General features: G+C 48.2%; 1 protein-coding gene across 2 annotated transcripts in view; it reads left to right on the forward strand.

Moving 5' to 3' along the window:
• PPARGC1B (PPARG coactivator 1 beta) overlaps nt 1-19,234 on the forward strand; it is a 95,444-nt gene extending 76,210 nt beyond the window's left edge. For both annotated transcript variants that reach the window (XM_050962568.1, XM_050962569.1), the window contains 8 exons: nt 851-2,036; nt 4,134-4,170; nt 4,864-4,928; nt 5,987-6,749; nt 8,212-8,287; nt 9,121-9,242; nt 9,931-10,082; nt 12,982-19,234. In XM_050962568.1, coding sequence (XP_050818525.1) covers nt 851-2,036; nt 4,134-4,170; nt 4,864-4,928; nt 5,987-6,749; nt 8,212-8,287; nt 9,121-9,242; nt 9,931-10,082; nt 12,982-13,085 — 2,505 coding nt within the window. In that variant the 3' untranslated portion in view covers nt 13,086-19,234. The remainder of the gene's footprint in view (nt 1-850; nt 2,037-4,133; nt 4,171-4,863; nt 4,929-5,986; nt 6,750-8,211; nt 8,288-9,120; nt 9,243-9,930; nt 10,083-12,981) is intronic.
• The last annotated feature ends 1,701 nt before the right edge of the window (nt 19,235-20,935 follow it).

Consider the following 20,935-nt stretch of genomic DNA (forward strand, 5'->3'; position numbering starts at 1 on the left):
GACTGCTGAGGCCGGATGCGCCTTCCTTCATTGCTAACAAACAAACCCTGAAACACTGCATTGTTTGCCAATTCTGTGCAGGGATGACTGAGCCTGTCTTAGTAACTCTGCACTTACCATGTTCTGAAGGGCCTGGCCCTGGAGAGCTGTTCTCACTAAAAATACTTAGCCCTTGTTTCAAAGTGATCTTGTGAACCCAGGCAGAGTAGAGCCTGCCTAATGGCAGTGCATGACTGGGTGTGAGTGGGGCAGAGGGGACGGGAAGCCACTGCAAATGACTGCATTTAGAACAAGGATCATACACGGAGCGCCAAGTATCCTTGGCCCTTCCATTATCCCAGGGACAGCGCAGGTTAATTATTTATAATTGTTCAAAATGTCCTAATAAATGTTGTATACTATCTAAATGTGGGAACATGGGAACTCGCTTCAGTCTCTGCAATGGAGACTTTACTGAGAGCCGAGGCTGGCAGCCTGTGCCATTAGGGAAGTCCTGCTGTCACTCCATGCTAGACAGGTTCTAAAGATGTTCAGTGAAGCAACTGCTCTGTCCATGTCAGCAGGCAGTGCAAACAGTGGCTCATCCCAGGAACAGGTTCTGCTCCCCAGAGAGGGCCCACTTCCTTGCTCCTTACGCTGGGTGAGAAAATGAGCCCATGGTCTGTTTCCCCCATAGCATTGTTCAGGTTAATAACTGGATGTGGCACATGCGTCCCTAGTGGGTTTGTTGCTCCCACAGAGTGTATTTCTGCAGATGGGGAGTCTTGTGGTGCAGTAGTTAAACAGCCTCATTTTAGGGCTTGGGGGCTGAGTCTGTTCTCACGGGAGCATCTCTCTTCTGTCTCTGAAGGCGGAGGGTCCCCGGGACAGAAAGTTGAGCCCTCTCCAAGCTCAGAGTCGAAGCTGCACAGAGCTGCACAAGCACCTCACCTCCACCATACGCTGCCCACAGACCAAAGGCACCTGGCCGCCGGACGAGCACCAAGGCAGCAGCAGCAGCCACTCTCCTCTGAGTCACTCTGCACACAGTGGAGACGACAGCGACTCGAGCGAAGACTCGCTGAGCTCCAGTGAGGTCCCGGTGACTCCTCGCTCCTCCAAGGATGGCACTAGCGATCAACTGGCCAGCGAAAAGGCCATGCACACAGTGGTGAAGCTCATCCGCTACATGCATACCTATTGCCTTCCTCCGAGGAAGCTGCCTCTCAGAGACCCTGCAGATGTGAAGCACCAGCACTGTAACAGCCCCTACAAGAGAGCAAAGCCAGACTGCCCTTTGCAGATACCTCCCCTTTGCAGCCAGGAGAGCCGGACAGCCTGCACCTTGCAAGCAATGGCCGGCTGCAAGAAGCCTAGAGCTACATGGCCTGAGTTCTCCATCCTGAAGGAGCTACTGGCCCGGGACCTGCTATGTGATGTGAGCAAGCCATACAGATTGGCCAAACCCGTGTACGCTTCCTTGGTCAGGCCTCATGGCTCCAAGTCTCCTGGAGCATCTGCTCAGGAGGCTGAGGGCTCTCCTGGGAGATATCAGTCCAGAGCCAAAATGCCTCTGGAGAAAGCAGAGCTAAGGCAAAGCCCCAAGGCTGAGGCCGAAGCCAGGAGAGAGACTAGCAGCCCAGAGGATGCCACTGGGAATCATGTGGCTCTCCCAGCCCAGCAAACCTCAGGGAAAGTGGGACGGAAGCAGGAGAGCACTATTTATGCTGTCCGGCGCTCCAAGAGACTCAACCCTGAGCTTGGCCACTGGCTGTCATTTCTTGATGAGCCTCCCCCAGAGCCATCTGTCCCCAGAGAGGCAGCAGAGAGCCAGGCGAAGGATGCTCTCACCTCCCGGGAGCCCGCATTGTGCCCAGCTCTGGAGAACTTCGATGCAGAAGAGCCAGTGGCAGAGGTGGAGGTGGGTGGCACAGACGACGGGGACAGCAGATGTCAAAACCACCCAGAGACCCAGACCCCCACACTGGGGAGCCCGGTTGAGGGGGAAGGATGTGAGGTGGATGAGAGCCAGCACTGTACCCCGTTGCATGAAACAGGTAAGGAGAAGAGAGTGTGCAGGGGCCTAGAAGTGAATTAACCCCAGCGTTGACCTGGCATTGCCAAAACTAATGCTTAAAGGAACCCTGGCTGACTCCATTCTTCCCAGGCCATCAGTGCATGAGGGGCTTAGCAGAGGCTGAGCTGGTCTGCAGTGTTCTAAGCACTAGCCCTGCATGTCAGATCCAGTGCGCTCGCTGGGTGATCAGTCACTGTAGCAGTGCTGCTGCCTGGCTGATGTAGGAAACATTTGTGCATGTGCCCGTGAATTGCTGAGCACTGCAGACCCCAGAGCCAGTGGGGCAAACACCAAACTTCTTCAATGCTGTTGGGGTTTTTCTGTGCAACTTGTGAGGTGCATAGTCCAGTGGGCAGGGCGAGGGCTGGGAGACCAGCTCTGCCATTGGGTCACTGTGACCTTGGCCAAGCAGCTTCCCCTCTCTGTGCCTCAGTTTCTCCACCTTTAAAATGAGGTAAGGACACAGATCTTCCTTTGTGAAGTACGTTGAGAAAGCACAAAATAAGTGTCAAGTAGTATGTGTTCCTCCAAAGACACTGTCTACTGAGTGAATCACTGCAAAACTATCCGCGAAGGATCTCCCCATTTTCTCATCCTATAGAATATTACTGAGGAGCGGACCAGAGCTCCCCCTGGAGGCCCTTGGAATGGCCCTATTAATTATTAGCAGCACTGTAGAATGTGCATGTTGAAAGCGCTTTACAAACATTATGTGATTAACCGTCACAACGTAGGCAAGTATTATCCAGTTTGGTAGATGGGGAAACCAAATCACAGAGAGGCAAAGTCACTTGCCTAGGCCACACAGCAAGCCATGACCAAACTAGGGCCAGAACTCAGAGCTCCTGGTGCTGTCATAAACAGATAGCTAAGGGTTAATGTCTCTTTCACCTGGAAAGAAGTAACCTGAAACACCTGACTAGAGGACCAATCAGGAAACGGAGATCCTCTCATAGCCGAGAGAGAGATAGGCAGAAGACCAAGAACAAAGGACTCACACACAAACTTCCCGTGAGCTTCCCCACTGTCTGCAATTTGGGGGGCGTGTCATAAACAGATAGCTAAGGGTTAATGTCTCTTTCACCTGGAAAGAAGTAACCTGAAACACCTGACCAGAGGACCAATCAGGAAACAAGACTTTTTCAAATCTGGGTGGAGGGAAGTTTGTGTGTGAGTCCTTTGTTCTTGGTCTTCTGCCTATCTCTCTCTCGGCTATGAGAGGATCTCTGTTTCCTGCCTTTCTAATCTCCTGTTTCCCAGTTGTAAGTACAAAAGATCAGATAGGGATTTATATGTTTTTTTGTATTTACATGTGTGTAGTTGCTGGAGTGTTTTAAATTGTATTCTTTTTGAATAAGGCTGTTTATTCATATTTCTTTTAAGCAATTGACCCTGTATTTGTCACCTTGATACAGAGAGACCATTTTTATGTATTTTTCTTTCTTTTTACATAAAGCTTTCTTTTTAAGACCTGTTGTAGTTTTTCTTTAGTGGGGAACTCCAGGGAATTGAGTCTGTGCTCACCAGGGAATTTGTGGGAGGAAGAAGTCAGGGGGAAATCTGTGTGTGTTAGATTTACTAGCCTGACTTTGCATTCCCTCTGGATGAGGGGGGAAGAAAGATTAGCTCTCGGTACTTCTGTTTTCCAAGGCTGGAAACGGGGAGGGTGGAATCCCTCTGTTTAGATTCACGGAGCTTGCTTCTGTGTATCTCTCCAGGAACACCTGGAGGGGGGAAGGGAAAAGGTTTATTTCCCTTTGTTGTGAGACTCAAGGGATTTGGGTCTTGGGGTCCCCAGGGAAGGTTTGGGGGGACCAGAGTGCCCCAAAACACTCTAATTTTTTGGGTGGTGGCAGCTTTACCAGGTCCAAGCTGGTAACTAAGCTTGGAGGTTTTCATGCTAACCCCCATATTTTGGAGGCTAAGGTCCAAATCTGGGACTAGGTTATGACAGGTGCCCAAGCCCACACTGAATCTGCTAGCCCACGCTGCCTCCTCCTTCTGGGTGTGATGCAATCAGTCAGTCTGAAGGGAATGCAGCATGTTCAGTAATTCTGCTTCTCTCTGTGTCTTTCAGAAACACCCACGTGTCTCACGCTGTCCTTGGCACAAACGTAAGTGTAAAACAAAATACCAGCAATTTAAACCCAACCCGGCGGCAGTCTGGGCCAGCATGACTGCCAGAGGGCCTGTAGTTTTGCCTGAGTGGACACGCATTTTAAATGCCCATGTTAAAATAGCCAGCCAAGCAAAACTTCAGGACTTTTACCAACCAGGCAAAGAGGATTTGCAGCAGAGAGGGGACATTTGACTAGCCGTGGCATGTGTTTGAAGCATAGTGTCTTGGACTGGGATCCTAAATGCAAGGGATAGCATAGCTCCAGGCCCTCAAATTCAGGGCAGGTTATGCCTATGGATTGCTCTGCTGAAAGCCTTACAAGTGCCATATGCTGGAGAGAAGATAGTGGGGGCACTTCTCTGGCTTCTTTCCCTGGAAATAAGGAATTGGAGCTCTGGCTGCGAGGGATACTTTTCTGCTGGAGTGACTCTCTAGCTGCCTGTTCCTCTGTCTCAGCTGGGAGAGAAAATGGAAATGCTTCAGAAGCTTGGATTCTGCCCCTCCCCCCATCATGTACTAGCCCTGATGCCACAGAGCGTCGGAGAGGGACACAGTAGGCGTCCTGTATGGGTGACATCTCCTGTTCCCCTTTGCTTGAGGTCTGTCTGCTGCTCTTTCAGCAGTACTCTCAGTCTCTGATGTTCATATAAACACCTCCCTGCTCCTCTAATGTTCTTCTCCTCTCCAGTGAGCCTACATTTGGGAAGAGGAACTTTGAGCAGGTGCTGACTGTGGAGCTGTGTGGGACTGCAGGTAAGCCACTCATGTAAAGAGGTGGTGCTCCCTTCCTTTGTTGTTGGGATTCTCTCTGTGTACGTTGGAAGGTGAGGGGAAACAATACCAAAAATGCAGTGTGAAATAGTCTGGCGCTAACTGCTTCTAGATGTGGTGGGGGTTGTGGTAATCTGAGAAATTATTATAACAGTGTAAATATAATGGATTTTAGTAATAAAACCCTACATTTCTATAGTGCCTTTCATCTGAAAGGATCCCTCAGCACTTTACAACTACTCATTTAAGCAATTCAGATACCACTGAAATGCAACCACCTCTGGGGTGGAGCATAGCAGCTGTTCCACGGTGCACCACAACACCGCACAACATCTCCATCCAGGAAGTGAGGAGGAATCCTGTATTGAACTGAAACTATGGAAAATATAAAGAGCCAAATTGTACATTATCCACTTGAATTTGGTCAGAACCCCAGGGATAAAGTTATCTGTTAATGGGAGCATTTCCACTGACTTTAGGGGGAGTTGGATTAGGCCCCAAATCCTTGCTTTTCCAAAAATTGCTAAAGGATTGACAAGGACTATGTGAACTGGGCTCACTGGTCTGCTGTTGAGGGCATTTGCCAGGGAGGTCTCCCTTTCAAGCACTGCCCAGGTGCAAATCTGCTTGGCTATCTAGACGTAATGATATGCTACAACTACAGGCTAAATATATGCTGAAACAAGCGTATGGGTTAATTTTCAGAGGTGCAGAGTGCCTGCTGACCTCAGCTGCCACACGGGTGCCCAGCTCCTTTGACAATCCAGTCAAAGGCCTTTCTCACCAATGTGTTTTGAGGAGGAGGCAGGAAGGGGATCCTGTGGGCCCCTCTAGCTGCAATCCACTGTGGTTTTGCAATGACCCCCTTCTGAAGACAGGAGTAACTTGCAGGGAGCCCCTCTCCACAGAGTAGAGGGTTGGTGGCTCTCCATAGCGTCACCCAGACCTAGCTCCTCTTGCCATGACCAGTTGTGGTAATAGTGGGAAAGCACTGCTCAAAGAGTTTCACTCTTGTGGTTTGTTGTGTGTGGGGGGTCAAGGTCTCACACCGCCTACCACTCCGCCGTACAAGCCTGCTGAAGAGGACCTGTATAAGCCGGACATTCCCCATGGGTCAGTGAAAGAGGAAGCCACCCTCACCTCCTCCATCCCAGGGCCAAGAACCTCAGCAGTGGCAGTCGAAGTGGCAGCCTCCAGGAAACTCATGAAGAAGCACCCAGAGCGAACAGAGCTTTACGCACACCTGAGCCGAGCTGCCATGCGCCCTTCCTCCTCGGAGCAGCAGGGCCTGCTGAAGCGGCCATTTTCTCGCTCTTTCGGGGACCACGACTACTGCCAGGTGCCGAAACCCGAGGCCATGCTCCAGAGGAAAGTGCTGAAATCCTGGGAGCCCCAGAGCCAGGCGGAGGGTGAGCACAAGCGAAGAGTGCCCGATGCACACTATCAGGGGTCGGGGAAGGGCGAGGCCCTGTGGAAGGAGTGCAACAAACAGCTCAGAGACCAGGAGATCAGAGCCAGCTTAACCAAGCACTTCGGCTTCCTGGACAGTGCCTTTGAAGACGAGGACACAGCCTTCTGCAAGACCCCTGAGTATGACACTGTCTTCGAAGATAGCTGCAGTGAGAGCAGCTCCCCCGTGGAGGAGGAGGAGGAGGAGGAGGAGGAAGAGGAAGAACATTGTGAGCGTCCATTGCGCAGGAACCCACTTGCCAGGTCCAGTTTGCACCACTGTTCCCGGAGCAGATCCAGTTCTGGGTCTTCATGCTGCAGGTCCAGGTCTCCAGCAAACAGACGGACTTTCAGGTATAGTTGGGCAGCTGGCAGGAGGGGAAGGGTGGGACTGATGAGTTCCAGCCTGCAAGCACATCTCAAGCAGAATAATTTCTTAGGGATTTATACTGGGGGTATAAGAGAGGCAGGTGAACAGAGCCCTGGCCTGGGCTCTGTCACCAAATCCTTGTGTGACCTTGAGCAAGTCATTTCTCCATCTCTCTGGGCCTCATTTTCCCCATCTGTCAAATGAGGATAAATTTGTTTTCCCCGGTGAAGCACTGTGAGATGCCAAGACAAAAAGCCGGTGCTAGAGACATGCCAAGTGATGTTCTTGTGTCAGTGTGACGAACACACAGACCCCAAAGCGAAACCAAGGTGGTCCCCCCCATTCCCAGGAATACATTCAACCCCAAAGATCCACTCAGATGTTAAGCGTCAGGTGTCAGCCCTGACGCACCGAACAGTGCAGGGTTAACACTGAACACCTCCACAGAGCATAGGTGCCAACTCTGTGAGTGCTCCGGGGCTGGAGCACCTTTGGGGAAAAAAAACAGTGGGTGCTCCACACCCCACGAATCAGCTTCTCCCCATCCCCCACAGTGCCTCCCACCCACCGGTGGGCCCTAGAGATCAGGTCCTCCCTTTCCCTCCCAGTGTCTCCTGCCTGCCACGATCAGCTGTGCAATGGCGTGCAGGAGGCGCTGGCGAGGAGGGGGAAGAATGGGAGTAGGGTGCATTCAGTGGAGGGGGAGGCACGGCGATGGAGTGGGCATGGGAAGAAGCAGAGCAGGGGTAGGAAGACCCAGGGCAGAGGTGGGGTCTTGGGGGAAAGGGATGGGTCAGTGTCGAGCACCCGCCAGCAAATCACAAAGCTGGCGCCTCTGCCACAGAACATGGATGTGCAGACCACCTCATCTGCGCATGACATGCACTTCATATCAATCCGAGGCCCTTCCAACCATCCAGCCCAACAGAGGAGAGTTCTGATGAAATCGCCTCCATGTGCTGAGTCCAACATCATTTATTTTAGTTCATTAAAAGTAAGTGATAATACACCAGTGGCTGCTTGACACTGGTCAGTCAGGCAATGCTTGACCTGTCTGAGGGTGGGTTTCTCTGGCAGTACAAGGAGGAAGATCACAGCCAGAACTGGAGAGGAGCCAGGAGCTCCTGGGGAAGGGGATTGCTACAAGGAAGCAGGAGGAGATAGGGAGCCACATCAAGTATCTGATTTCCCTGGCAGCTTAAGTTCCGGAACCAGGCCTAAAGAGGCTTGGTTTGGTTTGGGAAGCCAGGCTCTTCTCTGGAGGATCCATACCCAGCCTCAGTGGAGCCTGCTCACCAGGAGTCTCCTGAGTTAGAGATTTTTTAAAAGCTTGTGGCAGACACATCAACTTGATTGTGCCTTCACGTCCTTTTAACTGCCAAAGCTCCCCCTACAGGATCCCTGCTCCGCACTGAACTCGTCTCTCTTGTGCTTGCTTACAAACAGATGTGAATACAGCAAGGAGTGTCAAGGGGGAAACGCGAGCCGGGACCAGATTGAGAAGAGACGCGACAAGGCCATTGTAAGTGACCTGCAGGCTCGGGGGGCGGGGGGGAGGGGGGAGGGAGTGCCGCTCTGAATTCGGCGGGAGCAGCGGGACTTCCAGTGGGAGCAGATGGCTTCATCCTGCTGAAGCTCATTTAAATCGTGGGACAAAGCAATTCACAGCCCCTCAATTCATCTCCCACTCCAGAAAGGAGATGGTGGAGTATATTGGCCCTGGCATTCCTGGGGTTGGGGCGAATTTTGAACAAGGGCATGAGGAAAAGATAAAGAGCTAGCAATTGACACCAGCAATATACAGAATCCCTGGCACTGGAGGAATTCAGAGCATCCTACGTCCACAGCTTCAGTGCACTTGGAATAAGTAATTAGGCCTGGGAATTTGGGGAATACTTGGAATTGCTAAGAGATTATTGAGCTGAGCCTCACTGCATATAAAAAGCAACAGATGTACATAGAAAGCCTGTGCGTGTGTAGTGGTAGTAATTTATTGCTCTTCTGTATTGCCTTGTGCACCCCCATATAACCCCACACATCTCTGGCATTTTTCCTCAGCACAAGCTGAGTTCCACAGACAGGAATTCTCAGTAATAGTCTTACAGTTACACTTCCACAAGGAGAACGCTGCAAAGTCTGAAAGGATAAAGGAAAGAAAACGTGCGTGAAAAGAAATCAGCTGTTTGAGGCTCCTCAGAGAGCTGTTTACGCAGAAGGCCCAGAGCTTTGCATTGCATGTGCTCAGAGACTTGGGGCATTGTCCAGCAGTGGATTCCCCAATGAGTAATGCCAGGGCAGCAGCAAGGAGGCCTGGTAAGGAGGCGGACCTGAGCTGCATTGGTTGTGCTTGTGCAGGGTGAAGGCCGGGTGGTGTACATCAGAAACCTCTCCAGCAGCATGAGCTCTAGTGAACTGAAGAAACGCTTCGAAGTGTTTGGGGAGATCGTCGAGTGTCAGGTTCTGACCAGAAATAACAGGTAAGTTGAGTGCGAGCTCAGGCCCGCACCAGGCAAAGCAGTGGGAATGCTCTTAGGGCTTGGCTACACTGGCACTTTACAGCACTGCAACTTTCGTGTTCAGGGGTGTGAAAAAACACCCCCCTGAGCGCTGCAAGATACAGCGCTGTAAAGCCTCAGTGTAATCAGTGCCGCAGCGCTGGGAGCGCAGCTCCCAGCGCTGCAAGCTACACCCGTAAGGGATGTGGTTTACGTGCAGCGCTGGGAGAGCTCTCTCCCAGCGCTGGCGCTCCGACCACACTCACACTTCAAAGCGCTGCCGCGGCAGCGCTTTGAAATTTCAAGTGTAGCCATACCCTTAGGGCTTTTCAGACATAGGGAGCACGGCTGGCTGACTCATCCTCATATTTTAATGGGATGAATGAGGATGGCCTTAAAACAGCACAATCCCTTGGGTGTACATCGCATCCCAGGACTCACAAGGTTAAGCAGAGTTATCTGTAAATTCCCCCTTGGGCCAAGGTGGGTGTGGGAGGCCTGTAGAACTGTTAAGATACCACAGGTGCAAGTGAGATGCACTGTACGATTCCTGCATGTGCCCTCCGTAAACCAAGCTGCACGGTGTGTGGCTCTCAGCCCCTTAGGAGATAAGGCTCATCACATCCCTCTCCCTGGTTAGTCACCTCTTGACTCCTCTTTGGCTGCTCAGGGGGGATAAATATGGCTTCATCATCTACCGGTGTTCGGAGCACGCCGCCTTATCGCTGAAGAACGGCGCCTCACTGAGGAAGAGGAACGAGCCCTGGTTCCAGCTGAGCTACGGTGGCCTCGGCAACTTGTGGACCAGATACACTGACTTGGGTGAGAAAGAAGGCGGGCCCCACTGGTGAGCCAGGCTCCCATTTCCTTAGGGCAGAGGGAGTTTTTATGACCCTCTGTGAACACCAAGGCCCAAACCTCTCAGACGGGGCCTGCAGCTCTCCAGCTCAATGTCTCCCCCGGTGAAGTCACCTGGGTGGCACCTGCCTTGTCCATTAAACCCTCGTGGGTCTGGATTCATTGCCCCAGTCAGACTTCTCCTTGACCGGGAGTTTCCTTTAGTAATGTGCCACAGGGGGTCATTTAATCGCCGCAGCTTGGAGGTGCAGCAGCGCTGGGAAATCTCTGAACGGCAGGGAGGACAAGGGGAAATGCAGCAGCAGGGCTGCAAGGCATGTCTTTCCCAAGCTAGCCGGGGGGAAGCATTTAGTCTTCAGAGTGGAGTTAAAAACAAGGTTCCCCGTAGCCCAAACTCCAGCTGCTCCTGCTGAGTGCTGCAGAGCTGCAGGCCTGTCCGTGGCAGCCAGCAGGGAAAAGTGGCAGGAATAGATAAACACATACGCCTCTGGAAAGGGCTTTCCCAGGGAGCTGCTTTGTGAAGAGTGGCCAGATTATCATGGCATAACTATAACAACACATTGCACTTTCCAACTCATTTCTTCCCGGGACCTCAAACCACTTTACAGACATTAATTAAAGCCTCCCAATTCCCATGTGACATGAATAGTTATTAGCCCAATTTCACATACTGGGAAACTGAGGCACAGAGTGGCCAAATGACCTACCCGAGAACACAGAATTAGTCCGCAGTAGAGACAGGATCAGAAAGAGGAACTACTGAATCTTAGTCCCAGGAACTAACCACTAGATCACACATTTTTCAAAGTTATAGGTAGCAACTCAATCTTTATGGAAAAAGTCTCTTTGGAAACCCCCCCACCCCCGTCCCATGATTGTGTGATGCTTCTGGCAATGTCTGATTCAAGGTGTTCCAGGCCAACTATTTGTGCAGTCAGATTCCACACACTTTATGTGTATGTTTAATCTAAAAACAACCAAACCAAAAAGTTGTTGAAGGAGCATTAAGGTTGCAAAGCCAGTCACTCAAAAATGAGTTCAGCCCCCTGGCGTGTATGAGTTATGATACAATCTTTAATTACATGATCACAGACTATTTTCACCACAGGATCACTGCCTCATTCAGTGAATGAGTAGTTCTTCAATATTTCTTTTTATCCCCTTCATTCAGCTTATGGGCCCCAGTCTTATTTAGTGTGCACCGTTTGAACCCCGCATGGATACAGAATTATTAATATCCCCATGGGCATTTCTGTGGTTCTTATCACTATCATAGTGGAGTGCATCACAAATTTTAATGCATTTTTTTCACAGCCCCCCTGTGAGGCGAGGGGCCAGGGGGGAATGGCTACGTGGGGAACTGAGGTACAGAGATTAAAGCCAGAACTGTCAGTGTGTCGATTTAATTTGGGCTTGAGATGCCCAGAGCCTGATTTTTCTGAGCACTTAGCACGTAGAGCACTGTAGAGGTGCAGAGGAGAGCTCCCCTTGAGTTGCTGCTGTGAGTGCTCAGGATTTCTGTAAATCAGAGCCCAGGGTATCAAGTCCAGGCCCCAGCAAATGAGGAGCACAAAGTGGCCATTTATGAAAATATTGGTGTATGTGACTTGCTCACATCATGCAGGAACTGTGTGGCAGAGGCAGGGATAAAATCCAGTTCTCTAGGCCAGCACTGAGCTGCTTTTAATCATGAGACCATCCAGTCTCTTTCTTCTGTCCCCTGCCCGAGTCCCTGCACACCTTCCAATTTCCATACCGAGTGACGCAGGGGTCCTCTAGGCCGACTGGGGCTCAGGAGCCATTTTTAAATGCTGGGACTCAATATAAAGGTTGGGGGAAAGGTTGGGTACTGCTACTGCAGTGGGAGGGAAGCCCTAGGGGACATTGCAAAGCCCACCCTGCATTCACCCCACAAATTTGGCCTGGCTGCCCCCACATCATCACGACAGAGAGGCAGCTGGGCCAAACCTGAGCAGCACTATGACCCTGGAGGTTGCAACATCCAGAGCAGATAGCTGAGCCCAGTAATTGCCCAGGGTTTTCATGGAGAAATCCCTCTCTGCTCTGTTGAAAAGAGAAGGCTTTTCTCTGAGACGAGGGGTACATTGCACACTCCACTGGGTTAGAGCTAAGAGAAAGTGAGCTCATCTACTGCGAGATTTGGTAGGGTGCCCAGTCAGATGAGGAGCGGCTGGTCAGTTTGCTGTTGGGAGTGAGAGTCACAGTCTAATTTACATCTAATGAAACAGAAAACCCAAACTAACTTTTTTGAGGCGGCCGCACGGACTGATGATTATTTGACTAGAATCCTGGAATTCCTGAGTTCTATCCAGCTGCTGCTATTAATTCACAGGGAGCCAGTTTGATCTAGTGGGTGGGGCAGTGGCTGTGCCTCAGGAGAGCTCGGTTCTGTTCCTGACTATGCCACTGACTTGCTACGTGAACTTGGTCAACTCACTTCACTGTTTTCCCTCTCAGCCTTTGTCTGTCCTATCTAAACAGTAAGCTGTTTGCTGCAGGAACTGTCTCTCACTATGTGTTTGTACAAATACCTAGCACAAAAGGCGCCAATGGCTGAGGCCTCTAGGTCCTGCTCTAACACATCGTAATACTAATGTGAGAATGAGCAAGTCAGAACACCGCTCCATGCCTTGGTTTCCCTGTTTGTTAAATGGGGACAATTCCTGCCTTATGGGGAAGAGTGCAGATTCATTAGCCCACCCACGTGAAGTGCTTTATATGTCTTAAGTACCATTAAGTAGCTACACTGATCTTCAAAGAGAAGCAGGATGTCAGTGCTTTGTGACCCTGGCAGATGTCCTGCACCCCTGACTATCTCATACTCTGTCCCTGCCTTTACCAGATTCCAATGTGGAGGAGTCATCCCCGGCTCCAGTGAAAAGCAAGTACGAGACCATGGATTTTGACAGCTTGCTGCAGGAGGCCCAGCGAAGCCTGCATCGATAACAGCCTTAACCTTGGAGGAACACCTCAATACCTCAGTCAAGGCACTTCCAATATGTTTACGTTTTCGAAGAAATTATTAAGTATATGAAAAGAGAGAGAGAGGTTGAGAGAGACTGCTGTCCCTTTAAATTGATGTTTACATTGAACAAAGCTGCTTCAGTCTGTGAGTCCCCATGGTGTTGATGTTTCACTGCCACACATTAGTATCCTTGCTTCTGACTGGTTGTTTTGGAGTGAACCTTCTCTTCCCTGGGTCCCCCAACATCCACCCACGCTCCCGGAGTGGAGTTGCAGCTGTGTTCACCATAACATTTTTTGTCTGTAGTGTGTGATGATGAAACTGTTAATTGTGAATAGAATCAGGACTATAAACTAATTTTTAATAGAAGAAAAAAGTATATACTTAAAAATGTATTTATGGCTCAGATGTACTGTAATTCAGATTTATTGTATCGCTTCCTTGATTTTTAACTATGCACTGTAATGAGGCACTAGCCACTGAGCAGATGGGGGTGAGTCCAGGAGGGCATTCTGGATTAATCACCGAACCAGAGTTTGCCCCTTCAGCTGCGGAGTGAGCCAGCCCGGGCCCCAGCTCCTGGTGAACTGGAATAGGATAAGGTTGGAGTTTGGCACTCCAGTGTCTTGGAAAAGCCATTCTTCCTGCTTGCGTGGCTGGAAGTCCTGGGTCTCCAGCTGTCAATCTCAGGCTGTCTGAGACTGAACATGCTGGTAAGCAATGAGTTTAGTGGTTTGGCAGCGACTGGTCCAGAACTGGGGCTGTTGTATAGTGGTGCAGCTTTGTTGGATCAGGGGAAGGGGAGTTATAAGGATGTAGAGTTAGGACACTATCAAATTGGGCACTATGGGAGTTAATCGCTGCAGGCCACTTTGGTGATGGAGTCAGGCACCATCCAGTGAAGCTGCTGTCCTGCCTTGAGAGCCTGAGAGAGAGTGAATGCTAAAAGCCCCCAAAGAGCCATCCCTGTTCATCCCCCCATACGCAGGTAGGTGCATTGGTCTGGCAGTAGGTGAGGATCACATCTCCACTTAGATGATCAGCTAAAGGCTCTGTGATGCTGCTGGGCCCTCCCCAGCTCCATTCATTGGCTGGCTCAGCTGGAAAAAAGCGACTTGCTGGGTGCGTCGTGCACAGCTACTTCCACAACATGCATGGGAACTGGGTGAGAAAATTCTCCTTTCACTCAGACTGGCTGCTAGAGGGCATGGCAGCTAAGCTTGAACATCTGTGCCCCACGCAGCATGCTACCCTTCCTTTGAGTGGTGTCTGATAAGCCATAGACCTACCCAGTCCCACTAGGAAGTTAGCAAACCCAATCTCCCTATTGACCCCTCTTGGCTATCACAGTCTTTCCAGTGCTCCTCCTTTCCCCAGGCTCCTGACTAGCAGAGTGCCAGTGATGGAGGCACTGCGGCCCTGGTGGGTGTTTGCCTGCTGCTGTCACCTCAGTGCCTGCTGGGTAGCACTAACCCTGGCCTGCCTCTCCCTGGTTCCCAGAGATCCCCAATCACGAGGGTCCTTGCAAAGCCTGTCAGCAGGGCTGGGGTTAAGGCACACGGTCAGTATGGTCAGCAGCTTCACTGTAGAGTTGACCTGCAAACTTTAAAGCCATTCCACATCTGAGCCGAGGAGAGACCGGGCAGTCAGAGAAAAAACAAGCAAGACACAGTGTTTAACAGTGGGGACCAAACAACCTTGCTGACGCCACAAGCTGCCCCCACATTTTCAGTTTGTTTTTCACACACAGGTGAGACCGCAGGGATTGAGCCATCCCCTGTAGATAGAAGAATAGCCTTAAATTCTGCCAATAGATAGATTAGATTCCCTTAAGGTCTCCCCTAGTACATGGCACTGACATATTGTAATGGTATTACTTCATCATATGGGGCGCACTTGACCAAAAACTCAGTAATTACATGGGACTAGATTCTAAGACCCTAATTCATGCTGACTTGTACTGTGCTCCATTGACACCAGTGGTATCGCTTGTGGTGTAAGATACTATTCAAAGGGGGAAGGGTGTTAGAATCTGGCTCTGTGTGACCCCAGGACAATTATCTGATTAGTTGTCTTATAACACGGAGCTCAGTTACATGGTAATATAAAATATCCAGTTACATGGTAATTACCTATGAGCTACCTGGTGACTTGAACTACAGTTCCCCAAACCTTCATTAATGGGTTAATTACTGAGCACTTACATGGCATATTCCTCATGCTATTTCAGTCGTGTTCCAGAGTAGTTACCTGACTGCGTCCCTACTGTAAAACAGAGTCATGGGCTCTTCCTCTGCTCCTCATCCCAATCTAAATGACACAAGTAACTCTGACCTAGACTGAGCATCTGCTATTGGCAATCGCCTCATTGTAGCTTTGCCTTTTTCTGTCCTAGTATTTCCTCACAACAATGATGTTTACATGTGATTGCTATAGAGCTTACTGTAGAATGTATATAGCGACACATTTAGGGTGAGTAGTACTGTCCTGTGCTGTGCTGATGTTTTTCAGAAAACGATCAATCAAAACCGATACGTGTAATTCTTCCATCTCCTTGCTCAAGACAAGGATGGATCAAAGCCCACAACGCTGGCTTTGGTCAGAGATGGAAAATGCATCAAACTTTAAGAATGTGAAAGGGTTGAATGCAGCTATAAGGAGAACTTCCTGATACCAGGAAGGAGCCTCCTTCAGTGTGAATCACTCACTCGCTTCACAAGCTTTGATTTCAATACACCCAGTTTTAAATCTCGTATTGCTTTCATGAGGCTGGACTTCCTGTGTTGGCCATTGGCCAATGACAGTTGCAGAACGTCAGCGCATCAAATGAGATACTCTTGAAGAGGAAGGAAGATCCCGTGATGCACAGGGCCAATCAGTACTGCAATCCTAGGATAGGAAGAGATGCAATAAGTGGTCTTCGTGTTGCCTGAAGCCTATAAACTATTCTTGCAAGAAGTGTCTCCAGAACTTATGCAATATGCACTCAGGTGCACAAACGCACACACCGATGGTTATGGCCTGGGCTGGGCAATGAGCTCCTGTTGGTGCTGCTGGTGACCACGTATGCAGTGGAGCCAGTGTTGCTGAATGTAAAGCCAGAGGGGGCTGTGGTTTGGAATGTATGCACAGTTTACGCAGGTGAGCTCAGACCAGTACCTGTGGCTTATCTTAGTGGCTGTCGAGGGTTGGATGTTCCACCTGAGAAGCATAGCCATGAATATTCGCTTTGTTTATGTCACTCATACTAGGTCTAGTGTAAACATTTTTCCCTCTGGAATGAGGTTTTTTTAAAGCTCTCCTGGGCTTGCAGTGCCACACTCTGCAGCAGGAGATTCTAGGGGAGGAGTTATATAGTATGGTGTTCTGGATGGGAATACTCTTTGCCAGTGGAATATGGATCCTTTCCTGGCCTTGGTAGGGGAATAATTGTATAGAGGCCTGCCACAATCAAAGAATGCAGTTTGATTCTTAGTAAGCTACTGATCAAGGCTCAATCCAGGGAGGTGCTGAAGTCACTCAGAGTTGGGGGCACTCCCCATCTTAAAGGATTGTACCTTAAATTTGGAACCACATCTTTTCCCTGGGATGGGAGAAAGTCTGAGAACGTGGCGTCCATTCAAGGAGAGGACAATAGTGTGAAAGGAATAGCTTTAAGTCCCACGGAGCCGGCACCATACAGAGAGGGAAAGAGTCTCCATGGGCGTCACACCATTCATCTGAGCAGAGGCTATGGCACATTCACCGATGCTTCCCATACAGAGTGACACAGTGCACACCAGCCAAGGAAGGGATTCCTCCCCAGCGATACCCTTCCTTGCCTCCTCCACCCTGCTCTGTGCATAGTCCCACACTCTAAAGGGACACTCTCCCACTTTTCCTCACATTTGCTTTTCAGGTCCATGTATCTCTCTCTCCCACCCCCCACCCCCAGTAATAGCTATAGTGCCAGCAATAACGCCAACATATGGAAGAAGCCATGCATCTATGAGGGAAACAGGGACTTATATAAGGAAAGAATTTCGTTTCTAGATGAGTGGGAGTAAAAATGGTGTGTTATAATAGGTGATCAGGAAGGGGCATTTAGTTTTTTAAACATATATATATATATATACAGAAAATCCCCTGATGGTTTCCATTTGCTGTCAGGTACAAAACCTGATGTGCAAAGTAAATGATAACGCTCCAGTCACCTTTTCTTATCCACTGACCCATTAAATCTCATTGTTTTGCATGAGATACAGTTCTTTGTGGCAGAATCTAGTGTATTCCCATGACTTCTCAAGATGAGGATTGTTTCTGAATGTCTGGACTGGGGAGGGACAGCTGGGGAATGCAGGATTTTAGAGCTGATGTTCCCCATGGAAAATATCTATCCCCAGTTCCTACTCAGTGCAACTTTGAGCTGCATTATCTGAACAAAGCGTAAACAGCAGCTCAAGTCCCTGTGCTGCAGTGTTCGCATTCAATTTCCGTGCTGGTCCATGTAAAGAAGATTTACAGAACCGGCTTTATTTTTTTGTACTAATTTTCTTTTGGGAAATCTGTTGAATTCTTAATATATCATTATGTGTAGCTGAGCCTTTAAAACCTTTTGTTCTTGACGTGATAGTCCATCCTTGACAATCTTGAGCAATATAGAACCAAGTAAAGCTTTCGGGTTTCCATTGCTCTTCCTATATAGATTCTGTAATCAGGTAGTGGCTTAGAAAGTCTGGTTGCAATACACCAGGTGGTGCTGCAAGGGGCATTATTTATCAGAGAGCTGAACAAGGTTAATCTAATAATTGGGTGTGTGTACGTGTATGTATGTGAATGAGCGAGGATTAAATTGATGCATTTCTTGAGAAAGGTGTAAGAATTTCACCTAAAAAGGGGCACATCTGCTTTTTTATTTATAATAAAAGCTAAATTCTACTTTTTTTTTTAAAAGGACACTGCTAATAACTCTAAAGGCTCAATTTTGCCATCCTGCTCATGCTGAGTAAGAAGCACCTTACTCCTGGAGTAAGTAAAAGTAGCAGAATTGATCCCTTTGTGCTTAAGAATCAAGGTTTTAGTTGACTGCATTTTTTGTTTTAAATTGGTTGAGGTTTTTTATATTTCACTTAATTTCTTTCCCAGTTCTGTTCCGTTGTGTCCTTATTTATGTAATATACTTTAACCTTAAAAAATGGCATGAATTCTTATGCCTTTCCTTTATTCTTATTTTTAAAAAGAGATTTATTTCTAGTGTGATTTAACTGTCTAAATGAGAGAACGTTTTCTTGTATTTTTACATTGTCAGATTCTATAGTTTCATAGATAATTTAACCAAATCGCTCAATGTATTATCTGTATCTATCCGGTGGGTATAAAAGTTCTATTTTAAATTGTGTAAATACTTCGGAACTGGCTTCTTTTTCCAGACTCCTCTTACTGTGGAGTTACTTGTTTACATCACAAAGACTGTAGAATCTCTACGCTCATGTACTGTAAATAGTGAAGTGATCTGCCTATAAATAAACTATAACAAATACACTATCACGGAAAAAAAAACCCAGAAAACTCTGTCTTGATAATGCTTCAGTTTATTAGTGCAAATCCATTTATACACGTTCAGGGAGGAGGTGGCTTTTGTTGCAAAGAAATGCTTTCCTCCATCTCTCATAAGCTTTGAAGAACGATTAATTACAGAGCAAAATATGTGCCCCTCCACAAATAGGTGTTTCCTATGTCCACCCACTCATTTTAGGACTTGGGTATTTGCAGTAAAAGTGATAAAGGGTAATTCCTTTCACTTAGTGTTGCCAATGGAAGGAATTGTACATTCTGCCAAGAGTGGTTCTTTATGGAGTTGATTGATTTTCGTTGCTTTTTGCCTTTTGTTACACAGAAGTTGCACTTCTTTAAATTGATTTTGTTATAAACCAGTGCAAATCCTGTGTAAGAGTGGCTTATTTCAGTTTAGCTGAATCCATTTTATTTGCTGCATTAAGCTACATCGAAATAAGCCACTCTTACAGCAGAATAAGAAGGTTTGTATGCCATCTTTTACCGGTTTAAGGCATGTTGGCTGAGCGCACAGGACAGTTGCCCTGCTGCTACCTGTTTGGTGGGCTTTGATTGGTAGGGATGTCAGATGGACACATTTCACCAGCACTAAATTTGGTACAAAACAGTTGAACGTGCCTGTGCTCTGATAGAGAACCCCTCTCTTCCCCCTCAAAAGCCTCCAACACTCCAGCTGAGGTATGTTTTTACACTAGCAGAAGGGAAAAGGAAATGTCACAATCAAAATGGGAAATATCTGGAGTTTATCCAATATGTTATATTTACATTGACCTTCATTTTCTGTCCACACTCACAGAAGTGTGAACCAGGAGTAGCCCCGTGAAGTCAATGCAGCTGGAACCAGTGTGAGGTCAGGATCAGGTCCTTTACGACTAAGCACCTGGCCTGCACATATGTTTTGGAGTCTTTTCATGTCAGCAGTTCTGCTGACTCCAGTGAGACTACATGGGTGAGAAAAAATTGCTCAGTGGGTAAATTGTTTGCAGGATCAGTCCCTCCTTTGGAGTATTCCTTTCTAAAACAAACAAACCATATCCATCCTGATAAGTGAATGGAAACATTCACAAATAATTCGTGACATCTCACTGATGGGAGAAAAAGATTTGTGTCAAGTACATTTTTTGTTGACTGGTCATCAACTGAGTTGATTAAAGAATGAGAAGAAATGGTTTGTGAATAATGTATTTAACAACATCAATTGGTCAGATAAATTATTTGCAACAAATATCTCCATCAGTTTCATTTGTTCCCATGGAGATTAAAATAATGGAGTTTCCCTATGCTGATTGCAGTTTCTATTTAGTAAAATATCAATTTATTGCACATCTAGAGGCCTTTTCTGTTAGTTCATATACTTTTCACTCCTGGGTTAGTCAGTGCAATAGCCAGTGCTCTCTCTGTTCCTTTCAGCATGGAGATAAATTGACACATTTCTCTTGGGTGATGGGAAGAAAAGGTAATAGTTTGTTTTTGTGACTAGGGGCAATTTTTACAGCTGACTTGGACTGATTGGCATCAGTGGTGCCAGGCTGCCTTCATGTCTTTGCCTACAGCAGGGACAAGTGAGGTCTTGGTTGAAAAATAACCAACTGCTCCTCGGTACTTTTTGTAGTGGAGAGTGTGTGTGCTCTACTGCTCTCTGTACACATTAGCGGAGCAGGCAGTGTGGTTTTACAGAGCTACAATGCCCACACTTTTTGGATGTCTGTGCTAGTTTATCAGGCCAAGACCTTGGCAGCACCAGCTGCGTCCCATTCAGTTGTACAGGATCTAGTTTGCCATATTGCTTGGGTGGCTTCTGCTGTCATGACTCTGAACTTTGGAGCAGTCCCAAACATGTTAAAATCTATAGGACTGTACAGGAGATGAGGGGTTGTAGTGCAAAGGGAACCTGGCCTGGAGGCTTATCATTAAGGCCTTGTAAAAGCAGCAAAGAGTCCTGTGGCACCTTATAGACTAACAGACGTTTTGGAGCATGAGCTTTTGTGGGTGAATACCCACTTCGTGGGATGCATCCGACAAAGTGGATATTCACCCATGAAAGCTCATGCTCCAAAACGTCTGTTAGTCTATAAGGTGCCGCAGGATTCTTTGCTGCTTTTACAGATCCAGACTAACACGGCTACCCCTCTTATATTAAGGCCTTGCTTAGAGTTCCTGCCCAGAAAACGTGAAGTACAATGGAAGGAGGCGGCAAATGGGGTTCACATGCAGAAGAAGTTGAAGTTCTTACCAGGAGTCTCTCCCCCTCCTAATGGATTATCTCCTGTGGAAATTG

Source organism: Gopherus flavomarginatus, chromosome 7, assembly GCF_025201925.1.
Source record: "Gopherus flavomarginatus isolate rGopFla2 chromosome 7, rGopFla2.mat.asm, whole genome shotgun sequence".
Taxonomy (NCBI): Eukaryota; Metazoa; Chordata; order Testudines; family Testudinidae; genus Gopherus; species Gopherus flavomarginatus.